Below are 15,316 nucleotides of genomic sequence, written 5' to 3' on the forward strand. Positions count from 1 at the left end.
AGTTATTTATCATCCAAACAGCTATAATATAAAGACAAAACTTATCAACTGAACCTGTCCCCTTCAGCATAAATGCTTGAATATAATCAAATAATAAGACAATCAAATATAAAGACAATATTTTATTTATTTAACAGCAATACAAAATATCAAAATCTATTTCCGCACATTTTAATATCTTTCAGAAGATACTGACACAGGACCCATTGTCATCCTCAGTTTTAGAAAAGCAATCTTCACATATTAATTTCACGTATAAAGGGCTGAGAAGCAGAATGTTTCGATATAAAAATAAGAATACCTGGCTAATTGTCATGTTGAGATTTACATTGTAGTGAAATTTTATGTGGATATATTAATATTCTGCAGAATTACAGCATGCTGAATATGCATAATTTACAAAAAAAATCCCTTAAACTCTGACTAGTTGTTACCTTCTCTCCTGAAAAGCTACAATATGGACCTTAGGTCATTTGTTTCTCAACACTTCCTATAATATTGAGTCGATTCTTAACATATACCATAAAAAGATTAATATTTCACATACCCTGTGTTTCACATTGTGTGTTTCATGAAACAGTTAAAGAGTTTTACTGTAAGGTGCCTAATCCTTCCTCAGGACACAGCATCGTCAGTTATGAGCATACATATATTGAGTATCGCATTCTCCAAGGATCGATGTTGTGGGGGATTATTTAAGGTCTGTAAAATAAGCAAGTTACTTGTAACATTGCAATAAACATTTTCAATATAAACATTGTATTGAAACAGAAATATTGGAAGACATTTTTGTTGATACCTACTTGCTCAGTGGGTGAGTGGTGGAGTGATCAGCATGTGACTAAGGGAACGAATGAGTGGTCATGAAGGACTATTAGTGTGGTGAATAGACCAATGTTTTGTCTTTGAACAAACCAGTCTGTTAGGCACTACATCCCAGGGTTGTGCCTGCGCTGGTAGACAGGTGTTGTGTGGGGTCAACGTTGACACTGCTGATCACAACTGCCTGCACACAGCCTTGCATGCTGATTTGAGACACTTGTGTCTGGAATGCTAACCCTTGGACTGAAACAGAAACAGCACATTAACATGTAAATTGAATGGTTTCCACACACAATTCAATGTTTTACAAAACAATCCCTCAAGGTTTCCACACACAATTCAATGTTTTACAAAACAATCCCTCAATGGTTTCCACACACAATTCAATGTTTTACAAAACAATCCCTCAAGGTTTCCACACACAATTCAATGTTTTACAAAACAATCCCTCAAGGTTTCCACACACAATTCAATGTTTTACAAAACAATCCCTCAATGGTTTCCACACACAATTCAATGTTTTACAAAACAATCCCTCAATGGTTTCCACACACAATTCAATGTTTTACAAAACAATCCCTCAATGGTTTTCACACACAATTCAATGTTTTACAAAACAATCCCTCAATGGTTTCCACACACAATTCAATGATGTTTTACAAAACAATCCCTCAATGGTTTCCACACACAATTCAATGTTTTACAAAACAATCCCTCAATGGTTTCCACACACAATTCAATGATGTTTTACAAAACAATCCCTCAATGGTTTTCACACACAATTCAATGTTTTACAAAACAATCCCTCAATGGTTTCCACACACAATTCAATGATGTTTTACAAAACAGTCCCTCAAGGTTTCCACACACAATTCAATGATGTTTTACAAAACAGTTCCTCAAGGTTTCCACACACAATTCAATGATGTTTTACAAAACAGTCCCTCAAGGTTTCCACACACAATTCAATGATGTTTTACAAAACAGTCCCTCAAGGTTTCCACACACAATTCAATGATGTTTTACAAAACAATCCCTCAATGGTTTCCACACACAATTCAATGATGTTTTACAAAACAGTCCCTCAAGGTTTCCACACACAATTCAATGATGTTTTACAAAACAGTTCCTCAAGGTTTTCACACACAATTCAATGATGTTTTACAAAACAGTTCCTCAAGGTTTTCACACACAATTCTTCCTTTCTTTATTCACGTTATAGATACATTTGCAGCCTTCGAGCTGTGGTGATGCCGATCATTAGCGTAAAATATAAACATGGCAAGACGTCGTAAGACCATAGGAGAAGCATTACATATTAGTCGGTTGAATTTACACACGGCTCGATGAGTGAAAACATTAGGGGTAACAAAACAGTTACGTAGGTCATCGTAAGCAGTGCATATCAACAAGAAATGATGCTCATTTTCCACGTAGTTACAGGAACACATTTCACACAATCTTAAGCTTTTTCTATATTCAATTGGTGTGAAGTACACAATTCAATGATGTATTGCAACAATATTCTCAAGTTTTCACACACAATTCTATGATGTTCTACAAAAAATATTCCTCAAGATTTTAACATGCTATTCTTTGATGTCTTACCAAAAAATACATGAAGGCGTTGTCAAACACTATCCTATGATGTCTTACAAAATAATATCAGTGAATTATAATTCACCTCAATCTCTGTTTGGAAAACAAGTCTCATTACTAATTAATCCCGAATATATTAGACACTACAATGACCTTATTACACGCCATTACAACACACGTTATAACATATGATTCCTTTATGCATTATTAGAAATCGCCTCTTATTACTCAACATTTTATCATTACTGTCATTACTAGACATCTTATATCAAAGTATTACTTGACTTCTTTTATTTGTGGCTTAATGCTGCATTCAGCACTTATCCAGCATTCTGATAATAATCAAATCTGGACCAGACAATCCTGTCATCAACAGCATGAGCATTGATCAATGCAACTGAGATTCAATGAAATCTGTCAACCAAGCCAGCAAGACCGACCTCCATAGTCTGTGAGTCAACTCTTTCGACAAGAATGAGTTACTGAAGATCAAGTCTAACCCTGACTTGATCTCCAAGACATGATATCACGCAATGTTACTAGACATGATATCACACAGTCTTACTAGAAATGACATCACACAGTTTTACTAGACAGGTTATCACATAAGATCACCAGGGCCTCCTTTCACAAAGCACTAAGGTGATCATAAATCACTAAGGTAACCTTAGTGCAGTGTTAAAGAATGTGAGTTTTAAGGTTAACCTTCAAGGTTAAAGTAAAGACTGCTTCTTGAAAGGAGACCCTGCCAGGTTATTACATACCATGGAGTCCCCCAACTGCAGCAATTCCATTTGTTATAGTGGGCATGGTGAAGCCTGCTGGGTAGGGGTACACCAAGTTGGTGTTACTGTCCACCTGGATCTGAACCCCAGAAGCAGTCAGCTGGAGGAGGTATGTGTGTGACTGACCATCACAGAAGTTGGTGAGGTCCGAACTGATGGCAGTGAAGGCTGATGCAGCATTTGACCCCACAGTGACTCTAATCTGAAATAGGTGCAGGTATTATACAGAACAAATGAAGCATCTCCATCCGATCCCGTTGTCGCCTCTTACAACAAGCATGGTTTAATGAAGATCAGTTCTAACCCAGATCTCTCAGTCCAATCCTGTTGTCGCCTCTTACGACAAGCATGGTTTAATGAAGATCAGTTCTAACCCAGATCTCTCAGTCCAATCCCGTTGTTGCCTCTTACGACAAGCATGGTTTACTGAAGATCAGTTCTCACCCAGATCTCTCAGTCCAATCCCGTTGTCGCCTCTTACGACAAGCATGGTTTACTGAAGATCAGTTCTCACCCAGATCTCTCAGTCCAATCCTGTTGTCGCCTCTTACGACAAGCATGGTTTACTGAAGATCAGTTCTCACCCAGATCTCTCAATCTGATCCTGTTGTCGCCTCTTACGACAAGCATGGTTTACTGAAGATCAGTTCTCACCCTGATCTTCACAGGTAGCATTATTTGGAACTGTATGTCATGGTCCAGGTGTTACTGACCATGTGCTGTCTTTTGCACACACATTTACTGCAAATCTTATCTTCTTGGGCTGTATTTATTTCAAAATTAAGAACATGCATATGTAAGTAATATTAAATAGGGCATTACCTACTCATTTCCAGACCAGTTTGTACATGAATTTGTGACATTAAAGAATTCGCTTTCATTGAGACTGACTCTCAGCCATATCTGATGTGTCTGCAATCCTTACCCTGTATTCCTTGGTATCAAGTGCAACAAAAAGGTTGGGTCCACCATAGATGTAGAAGAGCATGGCAGACGGCTGTATGTTGGTGACAGTCAGCTGGACGGTCAGTTGTCCTGATACTGTCTGTGAACCTGGTGGTCAGCAGAATCAGATATGTCACTAAAAATACCTCTGTATTACTTCCATTACATATATTTGTTGTTTAATGTCACACTCAGAAATTTTAAACCTATGAGAAGACTGTCGATAATGAATTGAGTCTGAACCAGGACACTGAGTTTTGTTGTACTAACAGCCTTTGTGTTAAAAATGTTGCAGGTACATTTTAATGTATTAGACTGTTTTGAACAATGACACCCTGTTCCATCAAGTGATCTTAATTGCTCAAGTGATGTCCACTTCCATTTATTAATCTAGGCATAAATCTGTCACAGTGCTAATGGCAACATGGGTCCTGTTCCACAAACAACCTTAGCATAAGGCTAACCTTTACTTCCATACTTTAATCTTGGCTTATGATCATTCTGTGCAATGAGGATCATATCAGACAATGCTGTGACTGGTATCATGAACATCAATCCCTGCCCTCAGGTCATGAACTGACCATAAAGTTGCCTTCTAAGCTCTGTCAGCAGAACATTGTACAAACAGAACCTCAGACAGACTACATATATTTCAGAATGTGTTAATCCTTTCTTGGTCTTTTTGACTTGGCCTTAATTCCTCAGTGAAGTAAAGGTCAATCCTCACTATCAAAAGCTTGACACAAGAACTGACTAGTTGAAGATTGGCGACAAAGGCTGAAAGACTTCACTGATTATGTGCAGACTGCTACTGCAATAATTTGTCATCCTTCACAAAATATTTCTATGCTACTTGATTTTACTCTTAATAAAAGTAACCACATCTGTCTTTTAATCTATTAATGTAGAGCAGGTAGAGATTCAACAATCCTGAAGGCCATATAGTACAGTTAACTACCATATATGCTTGCCTACAACAAACTAAAGATATAACAAAACTGTATTTTTTTGGCTGAGACACTTGTGTGTTTTACTCAAAATGTTTACTAAGGAATTACAGTTATATGGACCTAAAATTAGTAGAGTTTGAGTTCATTTGAACCATAGGTTACTGCACTTGACAGGTAATCAATATTCAGTCATACGTAAATGTATTCATATGTATACATCTGCAATGCTAGGCCCACCGTGTCCAGCTAACTCACCGATCTGGATGTACGAGTTGACTCCACTCACAGAAACCCCATATGTGGCTTGAAGAGGGACGTCAAGTACGTTGCTAACGGTTATTGCTGGATCAGTATTTGTCTTCCTGAAAAATTGACGCTCACATCAAGAGTTTTCTTCATTATGGATACAGCGCTGGAAGCATCAGTGATCATGAGAATCACAGCCATACATGACGTTTAATAATGAAGTGACTTAATGGGTAACAGCTTCTTGATTTTGTGAGCGAAACGTTTTGACTCATTCTTGTCAAGCAAGAAAGACAAAAGTAGAAGTATTTGTTTGATATATCTACCAAATCTTGTTTACATATTTTGAGCGTTTTTTTAGTTATGCTCCGTAAATGAAAACCACCCCTTTGTTGAGACTAAATCCAAATTGTTTCCAAGGAATGAGAAAAATCAAAATGTCCAAAATCTAAGCAAAAGACAACACTTCTGTTTGATACACACTGTATCAACAAATTTTTGTTGAGAAATATTGAAGAGTTTCTGAGTAATGCTCTAGATATAAAACAAATACAGGTGGACGAGGCATCGACTAAATCACCCATCATCATATGGTGGTGGTAATATCAACACTCTGCGTACTGTCCTGTGACTCAAATGTACAAATCACACGATAATGGTTCACATAAATGTGAGGAGGATATCTCTGGTACACATTTTTCAATGCTATTGTTTTGTCTGAAATAAATCCATAGCACTTTGATTTAATGAAACACCACTCTTTTTGGAGGGCATATAACTTCTTTATTATGTTGACATCCATAAAATACTCTCTTCCTTATGTGTACCACTTGTAAATGCCATTCAAAGTCTTGACAATATAACTTACTTGAATATATATCTTTGGGTGCCAACTCTGCTGGAATGTACAACTGCTTCATAGATGGCGCCCTGAAAGTCAGGCACTGGCGGCTGAAGAAACAACAATACGTAAACATGGAGACACGGATGTCACACAAACATTGTCCTACCTTGTGCAGGAATATACATTTTCTGTATGTTGAATAGACAAGTGTAGACAACTGAGAAGAGAGAATATAAATGGCAACTGCAACTGCCTGAGAGTATTGTAACAAAGTATAACCATGGGAAGTGTGACTGCCTCAGTGCATTGTTAAGGAGCATAAACATGGGAATTGGGACTGTCTTAGAGCATTGCAAGGAATATACACGTGAGAATTTTGCCTAACAACATTGGAAGAGAGTATAAACATGGGAAATGTGATGGCCTTAGAGCATTGCTCAGGAGTATAAGCATGAGAATTGTGACTGCCTAAGAGCAGTGTTCAGGGGCATAAACATGAGAATTGTGACTGCCTGATAGCATTGTTCAGGAGCATAAACATGAGAATTGTGACTGCCTAATAGCATTGCTCAGAAGCATAAACATGGAATTGTGACTGCCTAATAGCATTGTTCAGGAGCATAAACATGGAATTGTGACTGCCTAATAGCATTGTTCAGGAGCATAAACATGGAATTGTGACTGCCTAATAGCATTGTTCAGGAGCATAAACATGAGAATTGTGACTGCCTAATAGCATTGCTCAGAAGCATAAACATGGAGTTGTGACTGCCTAATAGCATTGTTCAGGAGCATAAACATGGAATTGTGACTGCCTAATAGCATTGTTCAGGAGCATAAACATGGAATTGTGACTGCCTAATAGCATTGTTCAGGAGCATAAACATGGAATTGTGACTGCCTAAAAGCATTGCTAAGGAATATAAACATGGGAATTGTTACTGCCTAATAGCATTGCTAAAGAATATAAACATGGGAATTGTGATTGCTCACCAGCATTGTAAGCAATGACCGTACGGTGGGTGTTGTCACCCCACCTACAGTGATTTCATTAATGGTGGTCCAGATGGCAGGTGCAGATATATTTCCTCCGATGTTGTTGACAAAGTCTTTTCTTTTGTTCTCTATTAGGACTGCATATGTTCCATATATAACGAAATCCACCTGAAACCCAACAGCATGTGGATGCAAATGTTTCCAGCTATACCATGATGCTAGGAGTTTTATTGCCTTCTTCAATTCGTAGGCAAAACCTTTTGAGAGAGTTTCATTACAGATTTCCATGAAGCATAGATAACAAGAAGTAAAATAAAACCTAAAAGCTTTCATTTTGTATCTCACAATCTGCAAACTTAATGTGCACCAGTGCAAGAACAAAGTGCACTTAGAAGAACAAAGTGCACTTAGCTGAGTGCAAGAACAAAGAAAATAATGAACAAGCCAACAAATAAAACTAAAATAAAATCTAAACAATTCTCACTGAAAACAACTATAATAAGTCATGCAAACAAACAAATATCAACAATCTTTAACCTCACTCCATGGAAACAAAATTTAAACTTACTGCATAACGAACACCATCATTATATGTGAAATTAGAAGTTATAGCCGAGGTGAAGCTCGTCCCCTTGAGATCAAGATGGATCCGTCCAGTTTTCATGTATATGAGCAACCACTGAGTCGGCGTGGTTGCAGAGTCCGATGCCAGGAACAACAGCCCATTAGACCCGTAGGACTGGAAGTCTACCGTTAAGACCAATCTGGAAGGAGAACAAATGGCAGCGTCAACTTTTAATTTAGGTTTTTAAGATTAGTTACGGATCCAAACTGAGGAGGAGGTTTTGATCTAACATAGAAAATGACCAAAGACATACTTTAGATATAAATTCAATATTTGGTATTTACTGTTGAAACAACTGGGATGCACCTGGCAGCTGATACCTTGCCTGGCGCATGTACTACACATGCGCTGCAACTGCTACTTGTGTCCTGCATGTGTGCTGCCTGCATTACCCGTCTTGTGAGCAAAAACAAGCTTTATACTGACAAACAATCACAGTCTTCACAGCGATACTTCGAAGCCTAGTGCATAAAACTGCCAAGCTACTAAGTGAAGGGTTGCAGACTCAAAACCATGCATCAGCACAATACATTGGAAACATTGTGTTCAAAACTTGTACAAGTAAAATGATTCAAAGTCAAGGGCTATCCATCAGAAAACCATACGAAAATACTCGGTCTATTGCCTAAAAATCTCCGGGACCAGTGCACTTCTGTAAATGATGCCCAGAAAAATAGTATTACCATTGTTTTAGTTATATTGGATAGAAATTCTGATAAAATTAAAACAGTAACGGTCAAGCGATTTGGGGGCATTATCAAGTTACAGTGGCCTGCGAATTTCTGATAACATGTGGGCATTTCAATGATAATTCTATCCATTTTAGGAAAAATATTTTTGTGACACATATTCATTAAGATTCCTACTTACGGATTCAAATAATAGGCTTTTTCTGATGTTCCAAGAATCTTATGCCAATAACTGTTGCCTGTGAACCAGAGTCCTGAAGTACTGGATGTGAATGGCGCAAGGGTGCCACAGACAGGGATTGGTGGGGTGGTAGGGGGTGGGGTGGTGGTATAGGGAATGGGAGGGGGAGCATTCGGAGGGGTAGCGATTCCTCCAAGGTTACCACCTCTCCATGTTTTCACAACACCAGCCTGATAGATATTAACTGGGCTGAAACAGAAAGCAAATGAGTGTTAATTCATCTGGAAAGATTCATCTTGAATTTTATCCACAGAGGAAATTTATTCTAAATTATCTTGTTTACCAATGTATAACTGCTTTGAGTGGCATATTTAGAAGCTGATGAATCAATCAGATAAGGACAAGCTTCATGTAGCATTTGAAATTAACGTGGGTCCTTAGATCTGAATCTGACTGAAAACCATTGACTGAAAGGCCCAGAGTGTTTTTAGTTTTCTGCAGGTCCTTATGGCTGACAGCTTTTTCATTCCCAATATCAAAGGGTACTACTTTTCAGAAAATGTCATCCATTAATTTGTAACTTTATCTTGGTAAGCAGCTGTTGTTTATTAGTTAAAATCACAATCTTTTTCAATGAAGCAGTTTACACTACTGAGATATGGCCCCGATTTCTCGAAACAAACTTAAAATTTTACTCAAAATTCAAACTGAGTTTGACAATTTGAAACAGCTGAAATTTTAAATCAACTGCATTTTGAAAATAAAAAAGCCCAACAACTTAAGCAATATATACAATAAATGCAAACTGTCTTCTATTTTTGAATGTGATATCAATTTCAGTACATTCTGGAAAATATATTTTCTCAAATTTGAGTACAAACTCTAACTTAAGTTAAACTTTGTTTCGAGAAATCGGAGCATGATCTTTAAACTTCGTGTCAGTTTGTTAGTTGTCATATTATTTGTTCACTAGAAGTTCCTTATATTGTAGTTAAAACATAGGCCCCATACATTCAGACTAAGACCCATGATTCTGGGTTCTTGGGGTCTGCAGCTTTTCAGGGTTAGGGCAAACACTGCTTTATGAAAGACGAAAGAAGTTGTTCATCCATAAAGTTTGTCCCTATCTAATACTGTATTTTTTATCAAAGAGCTAAAGACAAATATGAAGGAGCTCTGAGTATTGCCCAAAGTCTTGCAGATGACATGATTTTACTTTCATCTTTCAGTGACTGCATTGGTCTTTGATATTCAATATTGTTTCTACATACTAAATGTGTTGATGAGAGATCAGGTTAGCTGACATCTGTTTTCTTCCTAAGCTGTTCAGGACAGTGATGACAGTTGATTTACGAAATACTGTCAGTTTGATTAAATCCAAATCATAAAATAACACAGTCTAAGTAAACTTAGTCTCAGTATTATTTGCTACACTCCTACACTATGGGCAACCTATGACCAACCAATAAAATGTGAGGCTTCTGAACAGATTTAACCAATCAGACATCAGCTTCTGTTTAGGGTTTGGTGAGACTTATAAAATTCACCAGTCACTGACCCTGATTCCTCAACAATCAAAAATCTGCATAAAACAGAGATATTTGACCTGCAGTCTATACAAAGACTAGACTTTCTGATGACATGGTTACCACTGACCAAAATTTCCTCAAGCTGACATCCTTGAATGCTCAAAAAAAACCAATGCTATTTTCAGCAACTGTTTACTCCCTGTTGGCAGTGTTGTAACATGCTCCATAAGCATCACCTGGATTGATCAGAATTGTTCGGGTACAAACCTTTTTGAGGTAAAACTTCAATGGTATGTGAAAATGTCCACTTTGTACAAAAAAAACCCTCATTCAGCCCTGCCACGAAATGAAACCATCTAATCTCCATAGCTGCCTACCCTGTGTGAGCAGGATGCGCTTCTTCCTGCAACCTAATCTTCTCCCTGAGAGTCATTGCAAGGAGCAAATCATCAAGGTTTCTTTGCCTGCCATTTGTTGGCAAATTAAGCACGCCACCATAAATGATGACACCTCAGAGTGGATGACCCTGATGATCAGGATATGCTCCTTGCCATGATCTCCTTTTCTCCCCCGGATTCCCAAAGTAAGTTAATCATCAGTTTCATTACCTGCCATTCATCTGTAAGTTTCGTATTCCGCCAACATATGAGGACCTGACAGGGTAGGCTGAGGTGATGGTGGTGCTGTCATTTGTTCCTCCGAGGAACACTGGAGTGTTAGTGTTTAGGTTGAACGCTGACACTACTGTTTCAGAAACATAGCTTTTACTGTCTACTGTTATAGCAGGGCTGGAAACAAGTACAGTACATGCAATTTCTAACTGCTGGAGAATGTAGTCATCTGTAGACATTTGATGGAAAGATGTCAGTTTTCATTGTTAACTGTACAGTCCATTATGGAATCTCTAATCTCACTTCCTCTGGCGATCGTAACGCTTGGATGAAACCATTGTAAAATGGGTTACCATAATGTTAAAATCAAATAACATCACGAATATTTCTCTACTTCAGAGTACTTCTTACAATCTAGACACTGGCATGATCCATATGCAAACAATAAAGATACTAAGAATGATTTTTGAAAATACATACAATCCCATTCTTTAATATCATTTGTATCCAAAGTTGTTGATAAAAATGACAATTCCTTAGCAAGTTTTTCATGGAGGAGATTCTCTTTTAAATGACTCAAGTATTGGGTGGTGTTGATGAAAAGCTTAAAATTCATGTTTTGGTACTGTTGCTCATTAGGTCTATTTAACGCAAGCTGTAAGTCATATCATTTCCAGTCAGTGAGTGAGTTGATTTTGATGCCATTTTTAGCAATATTCCAGCAACATCATGACAGGGGACACAAGAAATGGGGTGCACATATTGTACCCATGTAGGGAGTCAAACCCTCGGTGTGACAAGCAAATGTTTTAACCATCAGGCTACCAAACTGCCCTTCAACCCAAAGAAACTGTAACAGTATTGTACCAGACATCATCCTGAAATGTCAAATTCATCCCTCACAGATGACTAACAGGGGCATGGACAGATGAACAACACAGATTATGCCATGCCATAAGCCCACTTTGTGTCTTTGTCATTTCTGGTGTCCCCTTGTGTGACACTCATTGAACATTGGTAAAAGTGGCATAAAACATCACTCACTCAACATAGTCAGCAGACTGAACACCAACCTTACCCTTGTCTGACCAGACACTCAACCATGCTACCATGGATGCAGTCAAGCAATAATTGATCTGGGTTTGAACACATCACCAATAGATCAAAGCATCTCTTACAGACACTGAGTAGATCATGATGTCATGGTCCACAGTGATCCAAACAAGGACTATGCTGACAAAAACCACACAGAATATGGCTGCACCATACCGGGTAAGGTTGACTGTGATCGAGTGTAGTCGTCCATCACTGATGTATGGATCATTTGAAGCCAGCTGGAGTCTGCTTGAGGTTGTGTAGTCCAGAATTAAATGACCATGGAACAGCGCCAGGTACAGTACTGCCGTCTGAAACATAAACAGCTCTACCAGAAACACAGCACATCTGCTCTACAAAGTGGTAACTAAAATAAAAAATGAATGAACACATAAGGATTTTACTTTGGATTTCAGAGGACTTGATAGAAAACCTGGGGAAAATCAGAGATCAACAAACCTAATCTCTAATGAGAAATCAACTGTTTTAAGTATGACAGACAAAGATCACATAAACGCTTTCTGACAGAAAGATATGTAAACAAGTGAGACCTGTTTGTATTATATTCAGTATTCAGTATTCACAGGAAAATCACAGGATATGAAAGATACTACTCACAGGTTTAAGACAGTGAATGGAAATGACAGGATATAAAGGGAAGTATTCACTGATGGTACTTACTGTGTAGAGATGACAGGATATAAAGGGCAATACTAACTGATGTCAGGCACTGAGTGGAGATGACAGGATACAAAGGGCAATACTAACTGATGTCAGGCACTGAGTGGAGATGACGGGATATAAAGGGCAATACTAACTGATGTCAGGCACTGAGTGGAGATGACAGGATATAAAGGGCAATACTCACTGATGTCACTTACTGACTAAGAGATGAAAGGATGTAAAGGGCAATACTAACTGATGTCAGACACTGAGTGGAGATGACAGTATATAAAGAGCAATACTCACTGATGTCAGACACTGAGTGGTGATGACAGGACATAGAAGGCAATACTCACTGATGCAGGGTCCTTGATGTACATGAGAATGCCATTGGACTGGGTGGTAACAACATCCATCTGTATCTTCGTGATGACATCCGGTGGTAAAGCAAGTTCCAGGAAGGAAGAATCTGAAGTTAGCATGATGCCGGAAATCGTCTGAAAAATGAAACAAACACTATAGTTGCTCATCATCAAAATGCAACAGGCAACACTCACTGAGTCACCTTACCCATCAACTGTACCACTTTATATACTACCTATTGCTTTCCCCATAAACTGTACCACCTTATACTACCTACAGCTTCACCCATTGACTGTACCACCTTACACACTACCTACAGCTTCACCCATTGACTGTATTACCTAACACACTATCTACAGCTTCACCCATCGACTGTACCACCTTACACATTACCTATAGCTTTATCCATTGACTGCACCACCTTACACACTACAAACAGCTTCACCCATTGACTGTACCACCTTACACACTACCTACAGCTTCACCCATTGACTGTATTACCTAACACACTATCTACAGCTTCACCCATCGACTGTACCACCTTACACATTACCTATAGCTTTATCCATTGACTGTACCACCTTACACACTACCTACAGCTTCACCCATTGACTGTACCACCTTACACACTACCTACAGCTTTATCCATTGACTGTACCACCTTACACACTACCTACAGCTTCACCCATTGACTGTACCACCTTACACACTACCTACAGTTTTATCCATAAACTGTACCACCTTACACACTACCTACAGCTTCACCCATTGACTGTACCACCTTACACACTACCTACAGCTTTATCCATAAACTGTACCACCTTACACACTACCTACAGCTTCACCTATTGACTGTACCACCTTACACACTACCTACAGCTTTATCCATAAACTGTACCACCTTACACACTACCTACAGCTTCACCCATTGACTGTACCACCTTACACACTACCTACAGCTTTATCCATAAACTGTACCACCTTACACACTACCTACAGCTTCACCCATTGACTGTACCACCTTACACACTACCTACAGCTTTATCCATAAACTGTACCACCTTACACACTACCTACAGCTTCACCCATTGACTGTACCACCTTACACACTACCTACAGCTTCACCCATTGACTGTACCGCCTTACACACTACCTACAGCTTCACCCATTGACTGTACCACCTTACACACTACCTACAGCTTTATCCATAAACTGTACCACCTTACACACTACCTACAGCTTCACCCATTGACTGTACCACCTTACACACTACCTACAGCTTTATCCATAAACTGTACCACCTTACACACTACCTACAGCTTCACCCATTGACTGTACCACCTTACATATACCCATAGCTTTCCCCTGAAACTCTACCATCTTACACACTGCGACTATCTATACCATGTACACAAATCATACATCCCTGCCTCAAAAAGATCATCTATTCATTCTGCACTCAATGACCTCACCGTTGATGGACAGCCAGTGGACGAGACTCCCATCTGACTGACGACTCCTTGGGTGAAAAGCCGTGTGATAACGCCGTTTCCACTCGTGTGGGTGAAGTCCTTCATACAGCCAGAGAACGTTGTAGGAACTGACATCGGACTAATCATAACAGAAATTTAAAGATGCTGTAGATGACAGCAGATTAAATGATGACTTACAGGCAGTTTGCATTTACCATTACAAAGCTGAATTTGCACAAAATGTAAATAATATTGAAAACAAACACTTCAAGAGCTGAAATCATCTATGTTTTCTAAACATTCAGTGATATCCATATGATTCCCAAAGGCTATAACCATACTGCACTACTCAGTAGTATAGACTTGATAGCGAATGTGAGTTGTATCTCTTGGGTAGAACAGGACGGTTCATATCCACTTTCTGTTTGAGTAGGTTTTTAGGGTTTTTCAACACCATGTACATAGTTTTACCCAAATAGTACCTCCTTATCTAACTAGCCAAAGGAGAGGCGGTGAAGGCCAGTGGTTAAAGTGTTCACTCATCACACTGATGAATCTTGATCCCCCATATGTGTACGATGGATGACTCCCTCCATCATATTGCTGGAATATTGCCAAAAGCAGCATAAAACTATCCTCACTCTCTAATACTCCGACCAACCATCCAAATCAAGCTGAAACAGCATGATATAACTGGAATATTGTTCAAAGCAGTGTAAAACCCAAATCACTCATTCTCCACAACATAAACTATTCTGTATGCTGTATTCACACTTGACATCTTCAGATTGACTGATACATAAACATTATCATTAGCTGCTATACTACACTTAAGTGCACAGCATCCAAATATCATCTCTCTGATCAGCATTATAGAAATTATATATCTGAATAATAAAGG

The 15,316-nt window shown here is 38.7% G+C and overlaps 1 protein-coding gene across 1 annotated transcript in view; it reads right to left on the reverse strand.

Annotated features, from left to right (window-relative positions):
- Positions 1-109: 109 nt before the first annotated feature.
- Positions 110-15,316, reverse strand: part of LOC137276987 (laminin subunit beta-1-like) — a 72,143-nt gene continuing 56,936 nt past the window's right edge. Inside the window, exons 41-52 of the mRNA XM_067808643.1 lie at positions 14,416-14,554; positions 12,937-13,077; positions 12,092-12,228; positions 10,820-10,999; positions 8,683-8,931; positions 7,756-7,951; positions 7,185-7,355; positions 6,216-6,298; positions 5,357-5,463; positions 4,132-4,259; positions 3,186-3,408; positions 110-1,065 (exon numbers count right to left, since the gene is read on the reverse strand). Of these exons, the coding sequence (XP_067664744.1) occupies positions 923-1,065; positions 3,186-3,408; positions 4,132-4,259; positions 5,357-5,463; positions 6,216-6,298; positions 7,185-7,355; positions 7,756-7,951; positions 8,683-8,931; positions 10,820-10,999; positions 12,092-12,228; positions 12,937-13,077; positions 14,416-14,554 (1,897 nt within the window). The 3' untranslated portion in view covers positions 110-922. The remainder of the gene's footprint in view (positions 1,066-3,185; positions 3,409-4,131; positions 4,260-5,356; positions 5,464-6,215; positions 6,299-7,184; positions 7,356-7,755; positions 7,952-8,682; positions 8,932-10,819; positions 11,000-12,091; positions 12,229-12,936; positions 13,078-14,415; positions 14,555-15,316) is intronic.

The sequence above is a fragment of the Haliotis asinina genome, chromosome 3, assembly GCF_037392515.1.
Source record: "Haliotis asinina isolate JCU_RB_2024 chromosome 3, JCU_Hal_asi_v2, whole genome shotgun sequence".
In the NCBI taxonomy this organism is placed as follows: Eukaryota; Metazoa; Mollusca; class Gastropoda; order Lepetellida; family Haliotidae; genus Haliotis; species Haliotis asinina.